At 31.6% G+C, this 17,613-nt stretch overlaps 3 protein-coding genes across 3 annotated transcripts; 1 reads left to right on the top strand and 2 right to left on the bottom strand.

Annotated features, from left to right (window-relative positions):
• Positions 1–3: 3 nt before the first annotated feature.
• CCOS01_10106 (subtilase) lies at positions 4–3,539 on the top strand (the record flags this gene model as incomplete). The annotated part of the gene is made up of 14 exons (XM_060458262.1): positions 4–153; positions 213–545; positions 603–666; positions 719–797; positions 922–979; positions 1,036–1,407; positions 1,458–1,937; positions 1,993–2,113; positions 2,172–2,607; positions 2,664–2,779; positions 2,834–2,909; positions 2,960–3,050; positions 3,108–3,367; positions 3,428–3,539. The coding sequence occupies 14 exons, from the start codon at positions 4–6 to the stop codon at positions 3,537–3,539; spliced, it is 2,748 nt and encodes a 915-aa protein (XP_060311427.1).
• A 159-nt stretch (positions 3,540–3,698) lies between these two features.
• On the bottom strand, positions 3,699–4,088 carry CCOS01_10105 (cupin domain-containing protein; the record flags this gene model as incomplete). The annotated part of the gene is made up of 1 exon (XM_060458261.1): positions 3,699–4,088. The coding sequence occupies one exon, from the start codon at positions 4,086–4,088 to the stop codon at positions 3,699–3,701; it is 390 nt and encodes a 129-aa protein (XP_060311426.1).
• A 759-nt stretch (positions 4,089–4,847) lies between these two features.
• Positions 4,848–5,717, bottom strand: CCOS01_10104 (amidohydrolase; the record flags this gene model as incomplete). Its single annotated transcript, XM_060458260.1, has 1 exon — positions 4,848–5,717. The coding sequence occupies one exon, from the start codon at positions 5,715–5,717 to the stop codon at positions 4,848–4,850; it is 870 nt and encodes a 289-aa protein (XP_060311425.1).
• Between the last annotated feature and the right edge of the window lie 11,896 nt (positions 5,718–17,613).

Below are 17,613 nucleotides of genomic sequence, written 5' to 3'. Positions count from 1 at the left end.
ATAATGCATCTGCTGAGCATTGCCAGCCTCCTTGCGCTTCCCGTTCTGGGGAGTGCACAGTCTTTCGCTACTCGTCAAGCTCCAGAGGGTGCAGATGAGACTAACAACGCTACTGTCCCTATTGCCAAGAGCTACATCATCGAGTATGCCTCGGTATGTCAATGCAATGTTGACTCGGGAACTCAGAAGCCTGGACTAATGTTCGAATTTAGGGATCAGCCAAAGCCCGTCGCGACGTTGCCCTCGAGGCCGATATTAAGGTCGTCAAGAATTTTGAGAGCGACATCTTCTCCGGCGCCAGCATTGAGACCGACACCCACAACATTGATAGTCTCCAGAACCTAGCTGGTGTCGCTCGCGTCTGGCAAAATACCCGTGTCAGTTTGTCTCCTGTTGAGGGCCTCAAGTCGATCGAGGAGGCTGCTGCTGGTGACTACAGCCCGCACAACACCACCGGCGTGAGCAAGCTTCACGACAAGGGCATTTTTGGGCAGGGAGTCAAAGTCGGTGTTGTTGACTCTGGAACTTGGTACACACACCCCGCCGTGAGTTACTTGCTCTTATCATCCGCTTCATTTTTTCGAGTGCTAAACATCACACAGCTGGGAGGTGGCTTCGGCCCGGGTTTCAAGGTCGCTGGTGGTTACGATCTCGTCGGCAACGGCAGTAAGTCTCAGAGTCAGGTGCGAGACGCGAGCATTCTGACAATCATGCGTAGTCTGGCCCTACGAAGACAAGACCCCAGATGATGATCCGTTAGATCAGCTTGGACATGGTATGAAGATGTTTGACCCTTCGTACCAGGGCCGAATCTGACCACCGCACAGGGACCCATGTTGCAGGAATTATTGCTGGAAAGAATGACTTGTAAGGCCACCAGGAAATTTCTTTGCATAAGAGACTAATGATACCCCTTTCTAGCTGGAGTGGTGTTGCCCCTGAGGCGTCGCTTTACTCATACAAGGTCTTCGCTCAACTGGTGAGCTTGACGTCTGTGCCCCTGCACACTTGCTGTTGTTTTCTGACTTGCGGCAGGATGCTACGGATGATGCTACTCTCATTGAGGCTTTCCTCCGAGCCTACTCCGACGGCGTGAGGATCCTTGAGACCTTGAGAAAAATCACGCAAGTACTGACATCGAAGCAGGTTGACATTATCACTGCCAGTATTGGTGGTCCAGGTGGCTGGTCTACAAACGCGTGGGCTGAGATCGCTTCTCGCTTGGTCGACGAAGGGGTCGTAGTCACGATTGCCAACGGCAACTCGGGTGCTGCCGGTGCTTTCTTCGGAAGCAGTGGTTCCTCTGGCAAGAATGTTCTTGCCGTGGCCTCTGTGGAGACCGAGAAGTATCCTGCCTCGCCATTCGAGTTGACATCGGTTCTCGACGGCAACACTGAGACCGTCAAGGTGCGGCCTTCGTTTGTGGATCTCATGCCATGATAACTGACATCAAACAGGCTGGATACTTGCCTTCAACTTACTATTTCTCATCCGATATCGTTGATTGGCCGGTTGTTCCTCTGAACTTCGACATCACCGATCCTGCGGACGGCTGCGAACCCTACCCTAACGGCACGCGCAGCCTCAAGGGTGTTATTCCCTTGGTAAGAAGAGGGACTTGCACTTTCGCAACTAAGCAAGCAAACCTAGTTGCCCTTGGTGCCGAGTACATCTTGTTTTACAACAACGAAAACCCCATCATCACACCCGGAACCGATGATGATGTTGGTCTGATTGGCCTCATCACCGCCGCAGCTGGTAAGGCCATCATTGAGACGGTTCAAGCCGGCGGCAATGTTACTGCGGACTTTTCTCTCAACCCCGAGCAGGTTGTTGGCTTAGAATACCCCGCCGGTGGTCGACCAAACACTTTCACTTCCTGGGGTGCTTCAAACGACCTCGACATTAAGCCCGATATTGCTGCTCCTGGTGGTCAAGTCAGTCTTACCAGTCTTAAGCACCTCCCTGCTAGACATACTAACATTGCCTTAGATCTTCAGTACCTATCTTGATGATACCTATGCGCTGCTGTCCGGGACCTCGATGGCCACACCTTACGTAGCTGGCGTAGCTGCACTCTTTATCAGTGCCCACGGCGGCCGATCTGTACATGGTAAGTCCTCTCAATCGGTCCCAATGACTGGATTGTAACTGATCATTATATTTTCCAGGCAAGGGCTTCGCCAAGACACTGCACCAAAGAATCATCGCCAGCGGAACCTCTCTCCCCTGGTCCGATGGAACCGCAACCGACTACGGCTTCTCGGCATCGGTTGCCCAAGTTGGAAACGGTCTCATCAACGCCTTCAAGATTGTCAACTACACTACCGACATCGCCTTTGAGAAAATCGCGCTCAATGACACCCATTACTTCAGTCGTTACCACGACGTGACCGTAACCAATAATGGTGCCAAGGATGTGAGCTATAAGCTCTCTTATGAAGCTGCCGCTGGGGTAGAAATCCTTGGCTGGTACCCATTCGTCGCACCCTGGGGTGGCGAGAAAAGACTCAAGAGCTTTACAGAGTTGACGCCCAAGAGTCTTCCTGTTGAGGTGTCTTTGCCAAGAGACTTCACTTTGAAGCCAGGCGAGAGCAAAACTGTCAGGTGAGATGCACATTGTAAAAGGATGTTCTATGATGCAAAGAGCTAATGGTGTAAAGTGTCAACTTTCCCAACCCCAACGGCCTTGGCTGGAACTCGTCTGCTCTGCCTATCTACAGCGGAAAGGTCATAGTTTCTGGCAACAACGGAGAACAACTTTCCGTGCCCTACCTAGGTGAGATTGTGCGGTGATGTCAACAATCCAATGACTTGACTAACTCCAATGAAGGCCTCGGTGCGAACCTGAAGGCAGAGATTAGCCCGATCTATCGTCCCTCGTACCCCTTCACCACACAAAGAGACTAGTGAGTCGATGTGTCCAGGTCTCGGGACAAGTACCAGCTAACCTTAGCAGTGTCTACTCTTTCAATCTCGACCCATCCGTCGCCGATTTCCCCATCATCTACTCAAAGCTCATTTGGGGCAGCAAAGAAGTCCGATGGGACGTAAGTTTTACTGCCAAATCCGGTTGAACGTGTGAACGGCGGCTGACTCGTATCAAGATTTACGAAGCTGGTTGGACCGATAGACAATGGGAATATCCGCCCGTCCCCGGTCAGAACGGCTACATTGGCCCAGCCACCAGCCACGTTGTAGCTGGCAGCGTGTCATACTTTGACCCCAGTCGTTATGACCCAGATGACACCTGGACCTACCCTCAGGTTGACCTGTACCGCAATGCTCAGACCCAGGCGTCGTACCATGAGTTCTGGTGGTTCGGAAAACTTGGCAACGGAAGCCAGATTGAGCTCGGAAACTACACGTAAGTCATGATGAACCCTGTTATCTTTGCCGAGGGTTGGCTAACAAGATTTCCAAATAGCATGCGATTCGCCACACTGAAACCTTTCGGGAACCCTGCGGCTGCTGATAACTGGGATGTTTTCCAGACACCGCAGATTCAAGTCACTGGAAAATACGAGAGACGAGGATAGGCGAAGCTTGGTAAATGAGTTGTTCTGAGACGCTACATGCAGGCTGCTGGTGAGGATGGGTCCTATCTGAGATACAAACGTCACCCTAGATATCCAGCTGTCAGAGACTCTCCAGAGAGCTCTCAAGATGGAGTCTTTCAAAACTCACAAATGCTGAACTCATTCGGATCGCTTCTTGTAATCCTCATCGGTGACAGCCTCATGCCACTTCGTTTCTCCAATGCCAACAACAAAGTGCGTCATAATGCTTCCATCATCGGCGCCGTGCCAGTGAGTCGTGCCCGGAGGAGCCCAAACAGTATCTCCAGCGTTGATTCGCTTCGCCTCGCCGCCCTTGTCGCAGACCCATCCGCTACCGGCCAGCACTCTAATCATCTGTCCTCCAACGTGGGTGTGCCAATGCGTCCGAGCGCATGGGGTGAAGGTAACGTTTGCGATGACCGCGCTTTCGTCGCGGTTGATCAGTTCCATGTAGACATCGCCGGTGAAAGTAGCCGTTGGCTTTGCTACTGGCGTGGCCGAGGCCGGAATGACCTTGGACTCTGGCATGTTGGAGGTTGTTTGGTGGGATCTCGTTGCTTTAGGTTGATGCTGGAAGATTAAAGATGAGGAGGTTTCTGCTTCAGACTGGCGGTGGGTGCGGTAGTTATAATCACGCCATTAAGTCTCCGCTATGTTGATATTCCATCGCGAGTGGAACCGAGGGCATCATGCGAGGTCTTTGATCTGATGTTCAGTGCAGAACTCAATCTGAGCTGCACCGAAAATAAGATGAATGAAATGGCCTTATCCGCCTCTAGACGCAAGCAAATACCTCCATGAAGATAACTCAGCATCAAGGCAACCGGCATAGACACGGGCGCTCTTAGATGCGGCGGAGATCGGTCGAAGTGGGGTTGGCTGACAGCTCCCCCGCATCTTGAGTGATAACTCCGTGTGCTGGCAACTAACTCCGTCACGATGTACTGCTCCATGGTTCAAGTCATGCTTGAGCCGGGAGCCGAATATCCGGAAGTCGACCTCACTCACGACGATGTTCGAGGTGCCGAGTTACGTCGATGGCTGGTGGTGGTCTTGAACACCTCTACCAGATAAGTATGGGTCCATTATGATTCGCGACATGCTCAAAATCACTCGGATTACTCAGCGCGCCCAATCGTGTTATTGACTCCTCTAAGACGGAGTAGACATTCCGTGCTTCATTTTGGGTGAACGGAAATCTGAAAGTCAGAGTTGGCCAGATACTGAGTCCTTGACCGCAGAATAATTAAGTAGCCGCGGATCGTCAACTGTATGTACTAAACATACTCATGACTGCTCAAGCATATCCTTCCGGTTCATGTAGAAATTGTCGATAATCGTCTCTTCCACCACCGTCATGTCGATACCTTCTGCCTTCTTGTTCAATCTACTCCGGCTCTGAATCAAATTCACCGCAACATCCTTCCACGTAATGCTTTTCCCGTGAAGACCGAGGTCACTCGACCCCTCAACTTGACCGGTAAATGACACAGGTAGTAACTTTCCATTCTCCTTCCGAATGACGCCTCCAACGATGACAGTTTCCACGTCTCTCTCACTCGAATGCAGAATCACCGCTGCAATAGGGTCTTCTTCAGCAGCAGGAAGCATGGCGGGGCTGTCGGTGCTGAAGACTACTAGGTCTGCCTTTGCTCCAACGCGGATCTGGCCAACCTCACCCTCCATGCCAATCGCCTTTGCGCCGCCAATTGTAGCGAGATTGAAGGCTTGCTCAGCTGACGGACCGACATGCCGGCTCCACTTGCCCTGTCTCCGAAGATTCTCTTGTCGTTCGAGTCGGGCATACTGCAAGCCCAGTCGCATCTGATTGGGCATGAAGCTGCTGCCACAGCTGTGGCAGTCAACCCCGAGGCTGGAGTTTGCTTCAAACTCTGGGTGAAGGGCGACTGGCGGCCATCCCATCTGAAGCTCTGTGTTGGGAGTAGCAGAGATGCAGGCGTTGTGCTTCTTGACAAGCTCTGCGTCGCCATCCTTTGGGAAGTTGGCGTGAGAGATGAGTATATCTGAGCCAAGCAGGTTGTGGTTGTTCAGGATCTGGAGAACAGAAGGACCATTGCCGAAAGCTAGACCGCCAGCACCGTGTGATGTTATAACCTTAGCCTTTGCAGCGCGAAGCTCCGAGTAGAGAAACTTCATTTGGTCGGGCGACTGATACAAGTTGTCCACTGCGAATCCAATTTGCACTCGCCCGTCTCCGTATGGGCCCTTTGTCGCTAGCGATTTCCATTCTTCGAGAACATGTGAAGATGTATAGTCATCTACTGTAGAGAACGGGCTCCAGCTGGTCTGTCAATAGGTGTGTGACACAGGGAAGAAGCTCATAGAGGCTAACTACTATTAGGGTCTAAAGATAAATTACTAAAATCTACCCTTCTCTTAAAATATATTATTAACGCTCTATATATACCTAAGCTACTCCTTTATTACTTAGTCCCCCTCTTTATACCCCTTAAGCTATCTCTTAATTAATAAAGTTTAATTAATAAAACTTAATAAAGTACTCCCTCCCCTAAGCTTTATTTTAAAAACTATTTATAATTTATATATATTATATTAATCTTTTATTTATAAAGTTTTTTAATATATAATATAAAAATAAGTAAAAGTAGTACTTATTAACTTAAATATAAACCCTTTATTTTAAATAATAAATTTAATTAACTTTATAATTCTATACTTAAGTTACTTTTATTTATAGTCCGTTTTTATAACTATTAGTATTTAAGTAGTTATTACCTTATTTTTATTTATTAATATTAACCCCTTTTTAAGTTATTATAATTCCCGATTTTTTTTTATTTTTTTTTTATAGTTATTTTAATTATATATAGTTTCTCGTTTTTATTAATATTTATATTACTTCTTTATTATATAAATTTTGTAACTAATAAATATTTTTTAGATTTCTTAATTTTATATACTCCCCTATTTAAATTAGTTTTTTTTAGAGTTATACTATATTTATTACTAATTCTATTTTAGTATAAGTATAGCTTTTTTTAATAGTATTATTATAATTAGTAATAGACTAGTTATTAGTACTATAAGTATACTTAGTAATAATAATAATAGCCGTTTATTTAAAAAACTTAATATCCCCTTTACTTATTTTAACCTCGTATATATATTACTACTTATACGCTACTTATATTAATTATTATAAACTCTTATTAAAAAAAAAAAAAAAGTAAATATTAAGAAAATTGGGGTTAGCTAAGTATACCCGCTCCCCTACCCTATTTACGTTACGTATAAAGCGTTTAATTTAAAAATTAAGTATTATAATTAATTAAATTAGTAATTTATAACCCCTAGTTCGCTCTTTTATTTAATACTTTTTTAAAATCTAATATACGTTATATAAAATATATTATATAGAACTATTTTTATAAAAATATAGTAAGCGCTTAGTATTATTATTACTCTATTACTTTTTTTATATATTAGCTAATAGTATTTTAAATCTTTAAGTTTATAGAATTTATAATACGAACCCTCTAGAGTACTACTCTTATTTTAAATAATAACGTTTATAATTTAGAGGTTTATTACTTTATTATTACTTTATTATTACTATTATTTAGGTTATTAATATTATTTTATAACTTTAGTAAACTTATAAAATTATTATTAATAATATATAGAAGGTACTTAAGTACGCTAATAAGGAGGCTTATTTTACCTCCGTTATTAATAATAATAATAATAAAGTAGCTATAAGCTCCTCCTATACTACGTTTTTATTTTATAATAATACGATAATTACGCTATTATATACTATTTATAATAAGGTACGCTATTTAAATAATATTCTAGCCGCGGTATAGTTACCCTATTTACGCTCTATATTCATAGCTAATTATTTATAAATTTATTAATAATAAAATAACTATTTTTTTTTTAATAATTCTAAGAATAAGGATAAGGGCGGCCCCTTTATATATAAGGGCAGTCTTTTTATAAGTTACGAAGAATAAAAAAGCTATTTATAATTAGTACGTTTATACTACTTAATTATAATTATATAGCCCCTTTTTTTATTATTAATAACTAATTTACTATATTATTATACTTATTAAGAACTAAAGTACGCTATTTAATTAAAACTCGTTCTTTATATATATTAATTAACGTTACGTTTTTAATATACTTAGCTAGTTCTTATATATCTTTATTATTATTATATCCTTTTTATTAAATTAAGTATTATTACCTCTTTTTTAGCCTTTTATATTATATAATATTTTTTATTTTATAAAGTAGCTCTCTATTTATATTCTTAATAAGTAAGGGCTTTTAAAGAGCTTTTTTATAATATTAATATCGCTTAAATAAAGATATATAAAATACGTTATATATTTTATATTACGTTAGTACGTTTAATTAATAAGTAACCCCCGCTATTCTAACTATCGATTTAACTTTAAATAGGCCTAAATACTTATTAACTGATTTCTAATTAGGGTATTATTTTTTAATATTCTTTTTTAATAATAATACTTAGTTACTTATTTTATATAATATATTTATTTTAGTTTTATTAGCTTATTACTTATACGTTTTATATACTTTTTATATAAAAGGTCGTAGAGCTTTTTAATTAGTTCGTAATTAGGCTATATACTCTTTAACTAAGATATTTTATATACTATTTTAAGTCCTTATTAAGATTAATATAAGGTAAGTAAATAAGAACCTAAGTAGGGCTTTAGTAAGTATTTTATAAATTACTAAGTATTAAGCGTTATTATATATAAACTTAGCTAAGTAAAGACGTTATACTTAATTTAATTAGTTTTAAGTATAAAAATAATAAAAATATTATTTTAAATATTAGTTTTATTATTTTATTTAATTATTTATTTATAAGTAGAATATAGTATTAAAATACCTCTTTATTACTAAAAAGTAGTAAAAATAAGTTTAAAACTTATTTATAAATAACGAGCTCTTATTAAAAACAATTCTTTTAGGTATTTTAAATTTTATAAAGATTTTTATAAATAAGAAGTTTATAAATTCCTAGGCTATAAAAGTCGTTTTTATAATAATATAAATAGAAATTAATATACCGGCGTCGTAAATTAATATACTAGCGTCGCTCTTATACCAGTATTACTATTCTACTTTTTAATTAATCTAAAAAAACAATACCTCCTTATAAAAATAATAAAAGTAACTATATTTATATAGCTATTCTTATTATCCTCTCTAACCTAAGTTCTAGTTTAAAATCTTTAAAAATAAGAATACTACTATAACCTACGTACTCGTTTAGAACCGCTATATTACCTATTTAAAATTTATAAATTTTAAATTAGTTAGTAATATAAGCTTTTATAAATCTTAAATAAGTAAGGCTTTTTCTTATTATATACTTAAAATATATAAAAAGTAAATTATAATAACGGCTACCTAACTACCTTTTCTAACGTAGTTATAATAATTTATCGTTATTATAAACTATTTTTTACTAGCTCCGTTTTTTTTAAATACTAAGCTATATTAGCTATTTATTTATATAATTCCCTATTATCCTCTCCTTATTAAAAACGCTAAACTAGCTCTTTATTTATTACTAAAATAAGCTTAATATTTAGCTTTAACTTAGCTAACTTATTTTTTTTATAAGCTTAGTTAGTATTAACTTATTTTTATTTCTAAGTAAGCGGCCTCGCTTTTTATTATTTATACCCTAGTTACTATATATAATACGGGCTTAATTAGTTAACTAGCCCTTTTTAAATAAGGCTAGTTATACTAAAATAGGCTATATTATATTTTTTAGCTTATTATAGAGGGATATAGTAATCTTAGGGTTAAGGATCTAATAATATAAATTTAAAGAAGACGTTTTTTAAAAATATTACTAAGAGTATACCTCTTATTTATTAAAAATAGTTAAATCTAATATTTTAAAATAGATTTTATAATAATATAGGATACTTAGCTTAATTAAAATAATATAGTCTAAATTATAAAATCCGAGGGGGTTTAAAAATAGCTTCTTATTAAACAATATTACTTTTTTTATAAACCGGCCTTATATCCTAATTAAAATAAGATATTTTAAAAAAAGTATTATTTAAAGTTTACCTAGGTATTTAAAGCGAGTACTTATATACTCTTAGTTTATAAATACCTCGTCCTTTATATAGGCTTAGTAAAAGTATAGCTCCTAATTACTAATTATATCCTATATAACGTTAATAAGCTAATATAGGTAACTAAGACTATTTAAAAAATAAGTTTTAATATTATTATTACTTAACTTAGTACTAGAGGTAATACGAGTACTAAAGTTTTAGTATTTTTAAATAAAATAACGGGCCTACTATGCTCTTAAAAGTAGGTATATTATATAGAAATATTAGAGGATTGGGCGTTAGTTATTAAACTTTTTATAGAGCTTAGTCTAGGCTTTTTTAAAAATATACTTAGTCTTAGTAAAAATAATAAGCTTTTATATTATAAGGACCTTATAATACGTATAAGGGGGGGGCTTATTAATAAGTATATTAATATAAGCTTTATCCTTATTACTTAGTATAATTATTACTTATATTAGTAGCTAATATCCCTTATTATTAAACCTACTACTATTACTACTATAACTATAGTCCTTAACCTATTTTTACTTAGCCCTAAGTATAATATTAAAGTTAATATAGTAAATATAGAGTTATTACTAAACGTCTAAAAACTGCTCGTTTAGTATAACTTTTATTTACTTATTATAGTTTATAATAATAATAGTAAGATAATAGACTAAGTATTAGTTTATAAGTTAGCAAATACTTATTAAAAAAAACTAAAAACCCTTTAGTTTTTTATTATTAATAAAGCTAAACGCGGTATTATAAATAGATTTAAAATAAGTTTATTTAATAATTTAAAAAAAAAGGAGCTTAAAGCGATTAGTATTATAAGTATTATTAAAACTAATTACTTTAGGGAATCGCTTCTATATTTAGAGATAATAAAAAAAGGTCTAAATAAGGCTAATAAAGTAGTTTAGCTCGTTATTTACTTATTTTACTATATATAGGATATTTTACTTATTAAATAGCTTAATTAATACTATAGTTAGTAAGTATTTAGTTAGTTTTTTTTAGTTTATATAAGCCCTAGCGTTATAAATATCTTGCTAAGTAAATAAGGACTCTAGGAACTATTTTTAAATAATAATATATATATTATAAGCCCGAATCCTAACTCGTTAGCTTATAGTTTTAATAATATCCTTAATTATTTTAATAAGCTTATAATATAAAGGGTACGTAAAGGCTTTAAAACTAAGGTTATAATTATACCGTTTATACTAAGGGTCTAAATAATAACATAATAGCTACTTATCCTCTTCTTAAGCCTTAATAATAACTTATTATTTATAATCGTATTTACAAAACTTATACTATTGAATACTAGTACCTTATATAAGCCTAAGCTCGCTAAACTAATTATATTAAAAAGTATATTAAATAATTCGGCCTTAAGCTTTATACTTATTCCGTTTTATAATACTAAATTTATTAGCTCTTATAAAGTTATTAACTTAGTTAAAGAGAGTATCGTAGGTTTACTTTAGATTATTAGGAATTAATAAGTTTAAGATTTCGGTTATAAAAAAAGAGGAGGATCGGTTATTTAAAATATAATAAGAAGTTATAGTTTAAAAAAACGTTTCGCTTTAAATAAAAAATAGTTATAAAAATAAATAAGGTAATAGGTTAACTTAGGGACCTTATATTTATTATTATTAACGGATATATTCTTATTATTAGAGTAGTACTATTATTAATTATTAATTAATCTTAATAACCTATTTAATAAACTAAAGAGTATTACTAAACTATTTTATTATAAAATAAGAAAGTTACTAAGACTATTTATTAGGGAGAGAGGGGTTATATTTTAAAAAAAATCGTAAGAGAGTAGTCCGCTAGGTTTTCGTTATTTTCTTAGAGAAATAGTAAATAAGATATAATATAGGCTTTATATTAAGGTAATTATTTATAAAAGGTTGCGTATTTTATAATATACTAACTAAGAGCTTAATAATAAGGTTATACTACTTTTTAAAATTATTAACTTTATAAAATTAGCTAATACTAGGGCGGCTACTTTTTAAAAAGGGAGATAATAGTAGTTAGCTAGATAATAATAAGAGGCCGTAATTAATTAATAGTCGTTTTTATAGAGGGGGAAGTCTTTTAATAGGGGTATTATTTTAAAATTAGCCTTAGGGAACGTTTCTAACTCTAATTATAAAAGTTATTATAAGTAAATACTATAAGTTAGATTTCGAGGCTTAATAATATAACCTAAGTATAAAGGGAGTAAAAGAATAAAAGCTTAGGATATTTTATAGGTATTTAGTAGAATCTAATTATATTAATAAATTTTTTTTAAATTAATTAAAAAGTAGAATAGCGATACTAATATAAGAGCGACGCTAGTATATTAATTTACGACGCCGGTATATTAATTCTTATATAAATACTATATTTTATAAATTAGTTTATTATAATAAGTACTACGTTATAAGGGCGCTTCTTAATTAGCATAGTTAATATAAGTAAGCTTATAATAAAGTTTAGTAATATTTTTTATTATAGCCTAATTAGGGTAAGTAGGGGGTATAATAAGCTATATAGCTTATAATAACGAGGTTTTATTCGTTAATATATTATTAGAATGGGGTAGGGCGATTAGTCTTAGTAGTTCTTTTTTAAAGCTAATTAAGTATAAGTATTTACGAGAGGGCTAATCGGAGTAAAATATAAAAAAAAGGGCCCCGATTAAAAATAGCGAGTTAAATAGCGCGAATTTTTATTTTAATTATATATATACCTTTTAAAATCGAACTAGAGCTTTTTTAATAATTTACTTTTAAACGTAATAATATAAAACGATTAAGAAGTCTACTTTTCTAATCTAGCTAATACTATCCTCTTCTCTTTGGTCGTAATTTTGTTAATTAAGGCCGTATTAACCCGATTAAAAGAGGTATTTTATATTACTTTTATAAGTATTAATAGTTTTTTTAAAGTACTATACCGCGAGAGTACTTTATACCCTATACGTTTTTAATAATCTCCTTTTTTAAAAATCCCTTCCTTATTAAATAAGAAAATAAGTAAAAAAAAACCCGATTTAATTAAAAAGGCTTTAAATAATTAATTAAAAAGAACGGTATAATAATTAAAACGAATACGGGTAGTAAAACTCTAATTTAAAAAAAATAACTAGATAATTAAGATATAAAAATAAAAACGTATAAAAAAGGACTTCTTATTTAATAAAATAGAGGATATAATAGACCTTAAGAAGTAAACGAAATAAAAAATAAAGGAGAACACGGATATATAAGACTAAATCGGGCTTAAATATAAAACGCCGTAATAATATAATAAAATAAATAACGAGTTAGGATTAGAATTAATAAAACGCTTTAACGGGTATAACTAGTTATTTAATTAAACTATTCCTTATTAATTAATATAGCCTAGAGACTTAATAATAAACCTATTTAAAAGTACGAATACGTCGGACTAAGGGCGCTTATAAAACTAGCTTTTAACTAGACTTATTAATAATTTCGATTAGTATTATTATAAGCTTAATACGACGTCTAATTAAAACTTTAGTTATACGCTTAGTAAAAATTAAAAAGAACGGTCTAAATTACGTTAATTAAAATAATAATTATACTCTAGTTATTAAAATAGCTCCTCTCCTCTCTTTTTAAACTCTATTTAAAATAAATAAACTAATATAAAACTATCGAAATTATAAATAAAATCGACGAACTATACTTTTAATAACCTCGGATTATAAATATAAATAACTACTACGTTACTTTTGCTATTATTAGCGCTTTTTAAAACGTATAATTATATAAACCTAACCCTTCTACTTTAAATAAACCGTCTATTAAACTAGTTTTTATAATTTATTAAAACTTATAAATAGTAAAATCGTTTAATAATAAAAAAGCTACTCTTTTTAATAAATCTACTTACTAATCTAATTAAAAAAAGCTAATTACGGCTTAAATCGGGATAAATACTTTAATTAATACCCTCTTAAATATTATTACTACTTAGATCTAAATAGCCGCACTTTAAACTAAAGGCCCTACGATTCCTTAGTTTAATTTAATAAAAAATATAAGTTTTTATAAAATACTATTCCCTAGTTAAAAAGGGACTACTATTTTTAAAAATAATAATATTATAAACTTTTTAAAAAAGTTCGAGGATTAATATAAGATTAGTAAGGTCCCGGACCGATTTAGGAATAAACTTATTATGTATACTATAAAAAAAGATTATTAAACTCTAATTAAGGACGTAATTAGAGGACTACCCTAAGCTTAAGCTAAGGATTTCTTTTTAAAAAAGTATAAAAAATAGGATACTAACTACTTTTTAAATAAAAAAGAGTAAATTAAAAAAGTTATTAAAGGACTACTTATTTCGTTTTCTAATTTAAACTCTATTTAAGTACTATTTATTAAGATTAATAATATAATTACCTTTATTAAATAATAAGACCTTTATATTATAATTAATAAGAGCCTAATTAAAGCCGTATATAAGTAGTTCTATACCGATATTATAAAAAAAGTAATAAAAGAAATCGGGATTATTTTAAATAACTTTATTAAATTAATAAAGTACGTAAGGTTTAAAATAGGACTTCTTAACGTAATTATATATAAAAAGAAATATAACCTACTTTTTATAAATAATTAGAGTTAACCCGAGCCCTTACTACGGCCCCCTATTCCTTAAGTACGTAAAAATACTTAGTATTAATATCTAAATTATTAATAATATCGCTAGTTAATAATAAAGGTCTAGGTTACCTAAGTAGCTATTAATAATATTATTAATTCTAACTTAGCTAACGAAATAAGTAAGCTAAAAATTTATTAAAATAATATTTATTTTTAAAGCCTAGCCCGTATATTTAATATAAGCATTGCATATCCTAATTAATCCTTAATTATAAAACTTAAGGATCGCTACTAATATTATTAGAGTTAATACTACCGAATTATTAAGAATTACGATTAGTATACTCTTAATAAAAACGCCTATTTTATTATTTTAGTTTAGAGAGCTTAGTATTATAAAAAGCGTAACGGTTATAAGCTTATAAACGATATCCTTTTTATTATAATTAAAAATAAAAAAAAGTATACGATTACTAATCGCGTTACCCTCCTTTTTTATATAGCGAATATATTAACTAAAGAAGATACTAAGCTCTTAGCTAAGTAAATTCTAAATTACTAAATCGGACTATTTTAATAAACTATACTTATACTCCTTTTAGCTAATCCTATAAATATAGTTAAATACGTTTATATAGTATAACTTAATCTAAGCTATTATAACTAAGTAAACGTTTATATTATTTATAAAAGAAGACCCCTTAAGAACCGTATTTTAATAACTAAACCTTATTTTAAAAAAACGTACGGGATTAATAACCTAAACTAACTTTGATAACCTAAAAAAAAAATAGTTTCTTTTTCTAATTAAAAAAGAGAGATTATAAAAATTAATAATAACGACGAGGTTTTTAAAATAGTAAAAAACGTAACTCCTAGATCTATTTCTAAACCCTAGCTTATTAAAGTTTTAATTAGTACCTTTAATACTAGTACTTAGAGAACCCGAGAGCCTCTTTTTTATAAAACTTAAAAAACGATAATTATAAATTAACCCTATAACTTTAATTTTAAAACTAAGGTTAAAAAGCTAATAAAAAAGAGGCTTAAAGCTCCGATCTCGCTTCTTATAAACCTTTTATAAAAAATTATATTAAAATATACTATAATAATAATAATTTTAATACGTAATTAAGGGTATTTTAATATTAATAAAATTTTATTAAAAGCTCCGAAGTCCTTAACTAACCTAGTAAAGAACGGATAATAATAAAAAAATATTAAGGATTTTTTTAATAAGTATAATAAAAACCTCTTTTTAAAACTAAGCTATATAACTAAGATTAGTAAAGTTAAAAGTACTAACCCGACTTTTAAAATTCTAACTTTTATAATTTTAAATACCTACTTATAATTAAAAGTTTAAATATTTAATATAAATTAGGATAATAAGGGTTTAATAATTATCGCAATCCTAAATACTAAGGTATAAGTTAATATCCTCTTAAAATAATACGTTAAAAAAGCTAGTATTTCTTATATAGTAACGAAGCTTTAGATATAAATATTTAAATACGATCTAACTAACTAAATAACTTTTAACGGTTTTTATTTTACGAATATATAAATTAATAAGTTTAAAATAACTACTTATTTTTTTATTAAAAATAAGTAAAAAACCTCCGATCCGTTATTACTAAGTCTCTTATTTATATAAAATACTAAGCTATTTTTTAAATATAATAAATTAATAATTACCGCTCTAATTTATATCGAGGACGCGAGGCTAAGGATTTTAATAAGGATAATTAGGACGAACGGGTTTCGGGACGTAAAAAATATCTTACCTTAGTTTAAGTAGTATATAAAAAAAGTTTTCGAATTAGAAAACTAAATATTAATAATATAACTAAGAATATTATTAATTTTAATAACCCTTATTTAGAATCTAAACTAAAAAAAAACGAGCGTATTATAATAATTTTAAACTAAAACTAAGCTAACTAAATTATAATTATAGTTACGCTCTATATAATCTAGCCCTAGATTATATAAATTAAGAAAGTAATAATAACCGCTTGGGATAAAATTAAAAATAAGCTAAACGGATTAGCTAATTAAAACGATTTATATTTTTTAATAAGAGTACCTATTTCTTAATAAAAAGAATTATATATTAAATAATAAATTAAAAAGCTAGAACGAAAAATATTAAAATTATATAAAGTAGCTAAAAAAGCTTTTTATAGGATTCCCTGCGCTACTAAAACTAATATAATATATAAAAAAAAGGATTAAAAAGTTTAGCTAGTTAACGACGTGCCCTTTAATAAGTTAATATTTAATAATAATCCTTATTAAAAACTTAAAAAGCTTAAAAAAATTAGAAATAAGCTACGAAACCGATCGGGCCTCTATAAGAATATTATTATACTTAAGTTCTCTAATATAGAACTAAGCTCTAAATTAATAAATAATTAATTTTAAGCTATCCTTAAGGATTATAACTATTTTTTACTTCGTAAATAAAATCTTTTTAAATAAATACTCCTTAATTAAAAAAAAGTACTAATATAGGACTTCTCTAAATACGGCCGTCTCGACTTTATAATCGCGCTATTATAATTAATTAAAACTATATTTTATAAAGCTTAATAAGTAAAGGGTATCCCTATTCTAAAAGCTCTATTACTAAAAGCTTTCGAAATAATTTAAGAACGTATCGCCCGAAGTATTATTAAAAAAAGCTATACTACGTATTAAAACCCCTAGTTTTTAATAATAAAAAAAGATAGCGGCCTTTAACTAATTAATTTAATAATAAAAGTTAATATTGTTACCCTTTAAAATACTTAGTAACCGCTTAATACTAACGAGTTTTTAAAAAAATTTATTATAAATTAGCTTATTTCTTTTTTAAATTTCTTTTTTAATTATAATTAGATCTCTTTAAATAAAAAGAGCTGTAATTTAATAACTTTCTTAATTCTATTTAGGCTATATAAATATTATACCCTCCCGTAAAGAGTAATAAATTTAGTAGCCTAGTTTTATTAAATTATAACCCATATCTTTTATAACTTAATTTTAAAATACTATAGCGCTTTTATTAATAATATCGTAATTAAAAGCCCGCGATTTTATTATAATAATAAATACTTAACTAACTATTTTAGTATCTAATAGTTTATTTACGAGTACTTTTAGAATATTAATTAAATTTTAGTTAATATCGAGCTAACTAGCTATACTATTTTTAAAATAAAGTTATAATAATACTAACTATCCGTAGTTATTATAAACTACCTCTACGGTACGGAAGGGAAACGGCCTAATTAAGCTAAAATC

Source organism: Colletotrichum costaricense (genome assembly GCF_030867565.1).
Source record: "Colletotrichum costaricense strain IMI 309622 chromosome Unknown Scaffold_10.1, whole genome shotgun sequence".
Taxonomy (NCBI): Eukaryota; Fungi; Ascomycota; class Sordariomycetes; order Glomerellales; family Glomerellaceae; genus Colletotrichum; species Colletotrichum costaricense.
The sequence above is the reverse complement of the archived record's forward strand: the minus strand, read 5'-3'. Positions and strand labels throughout refer to the sequence as shown.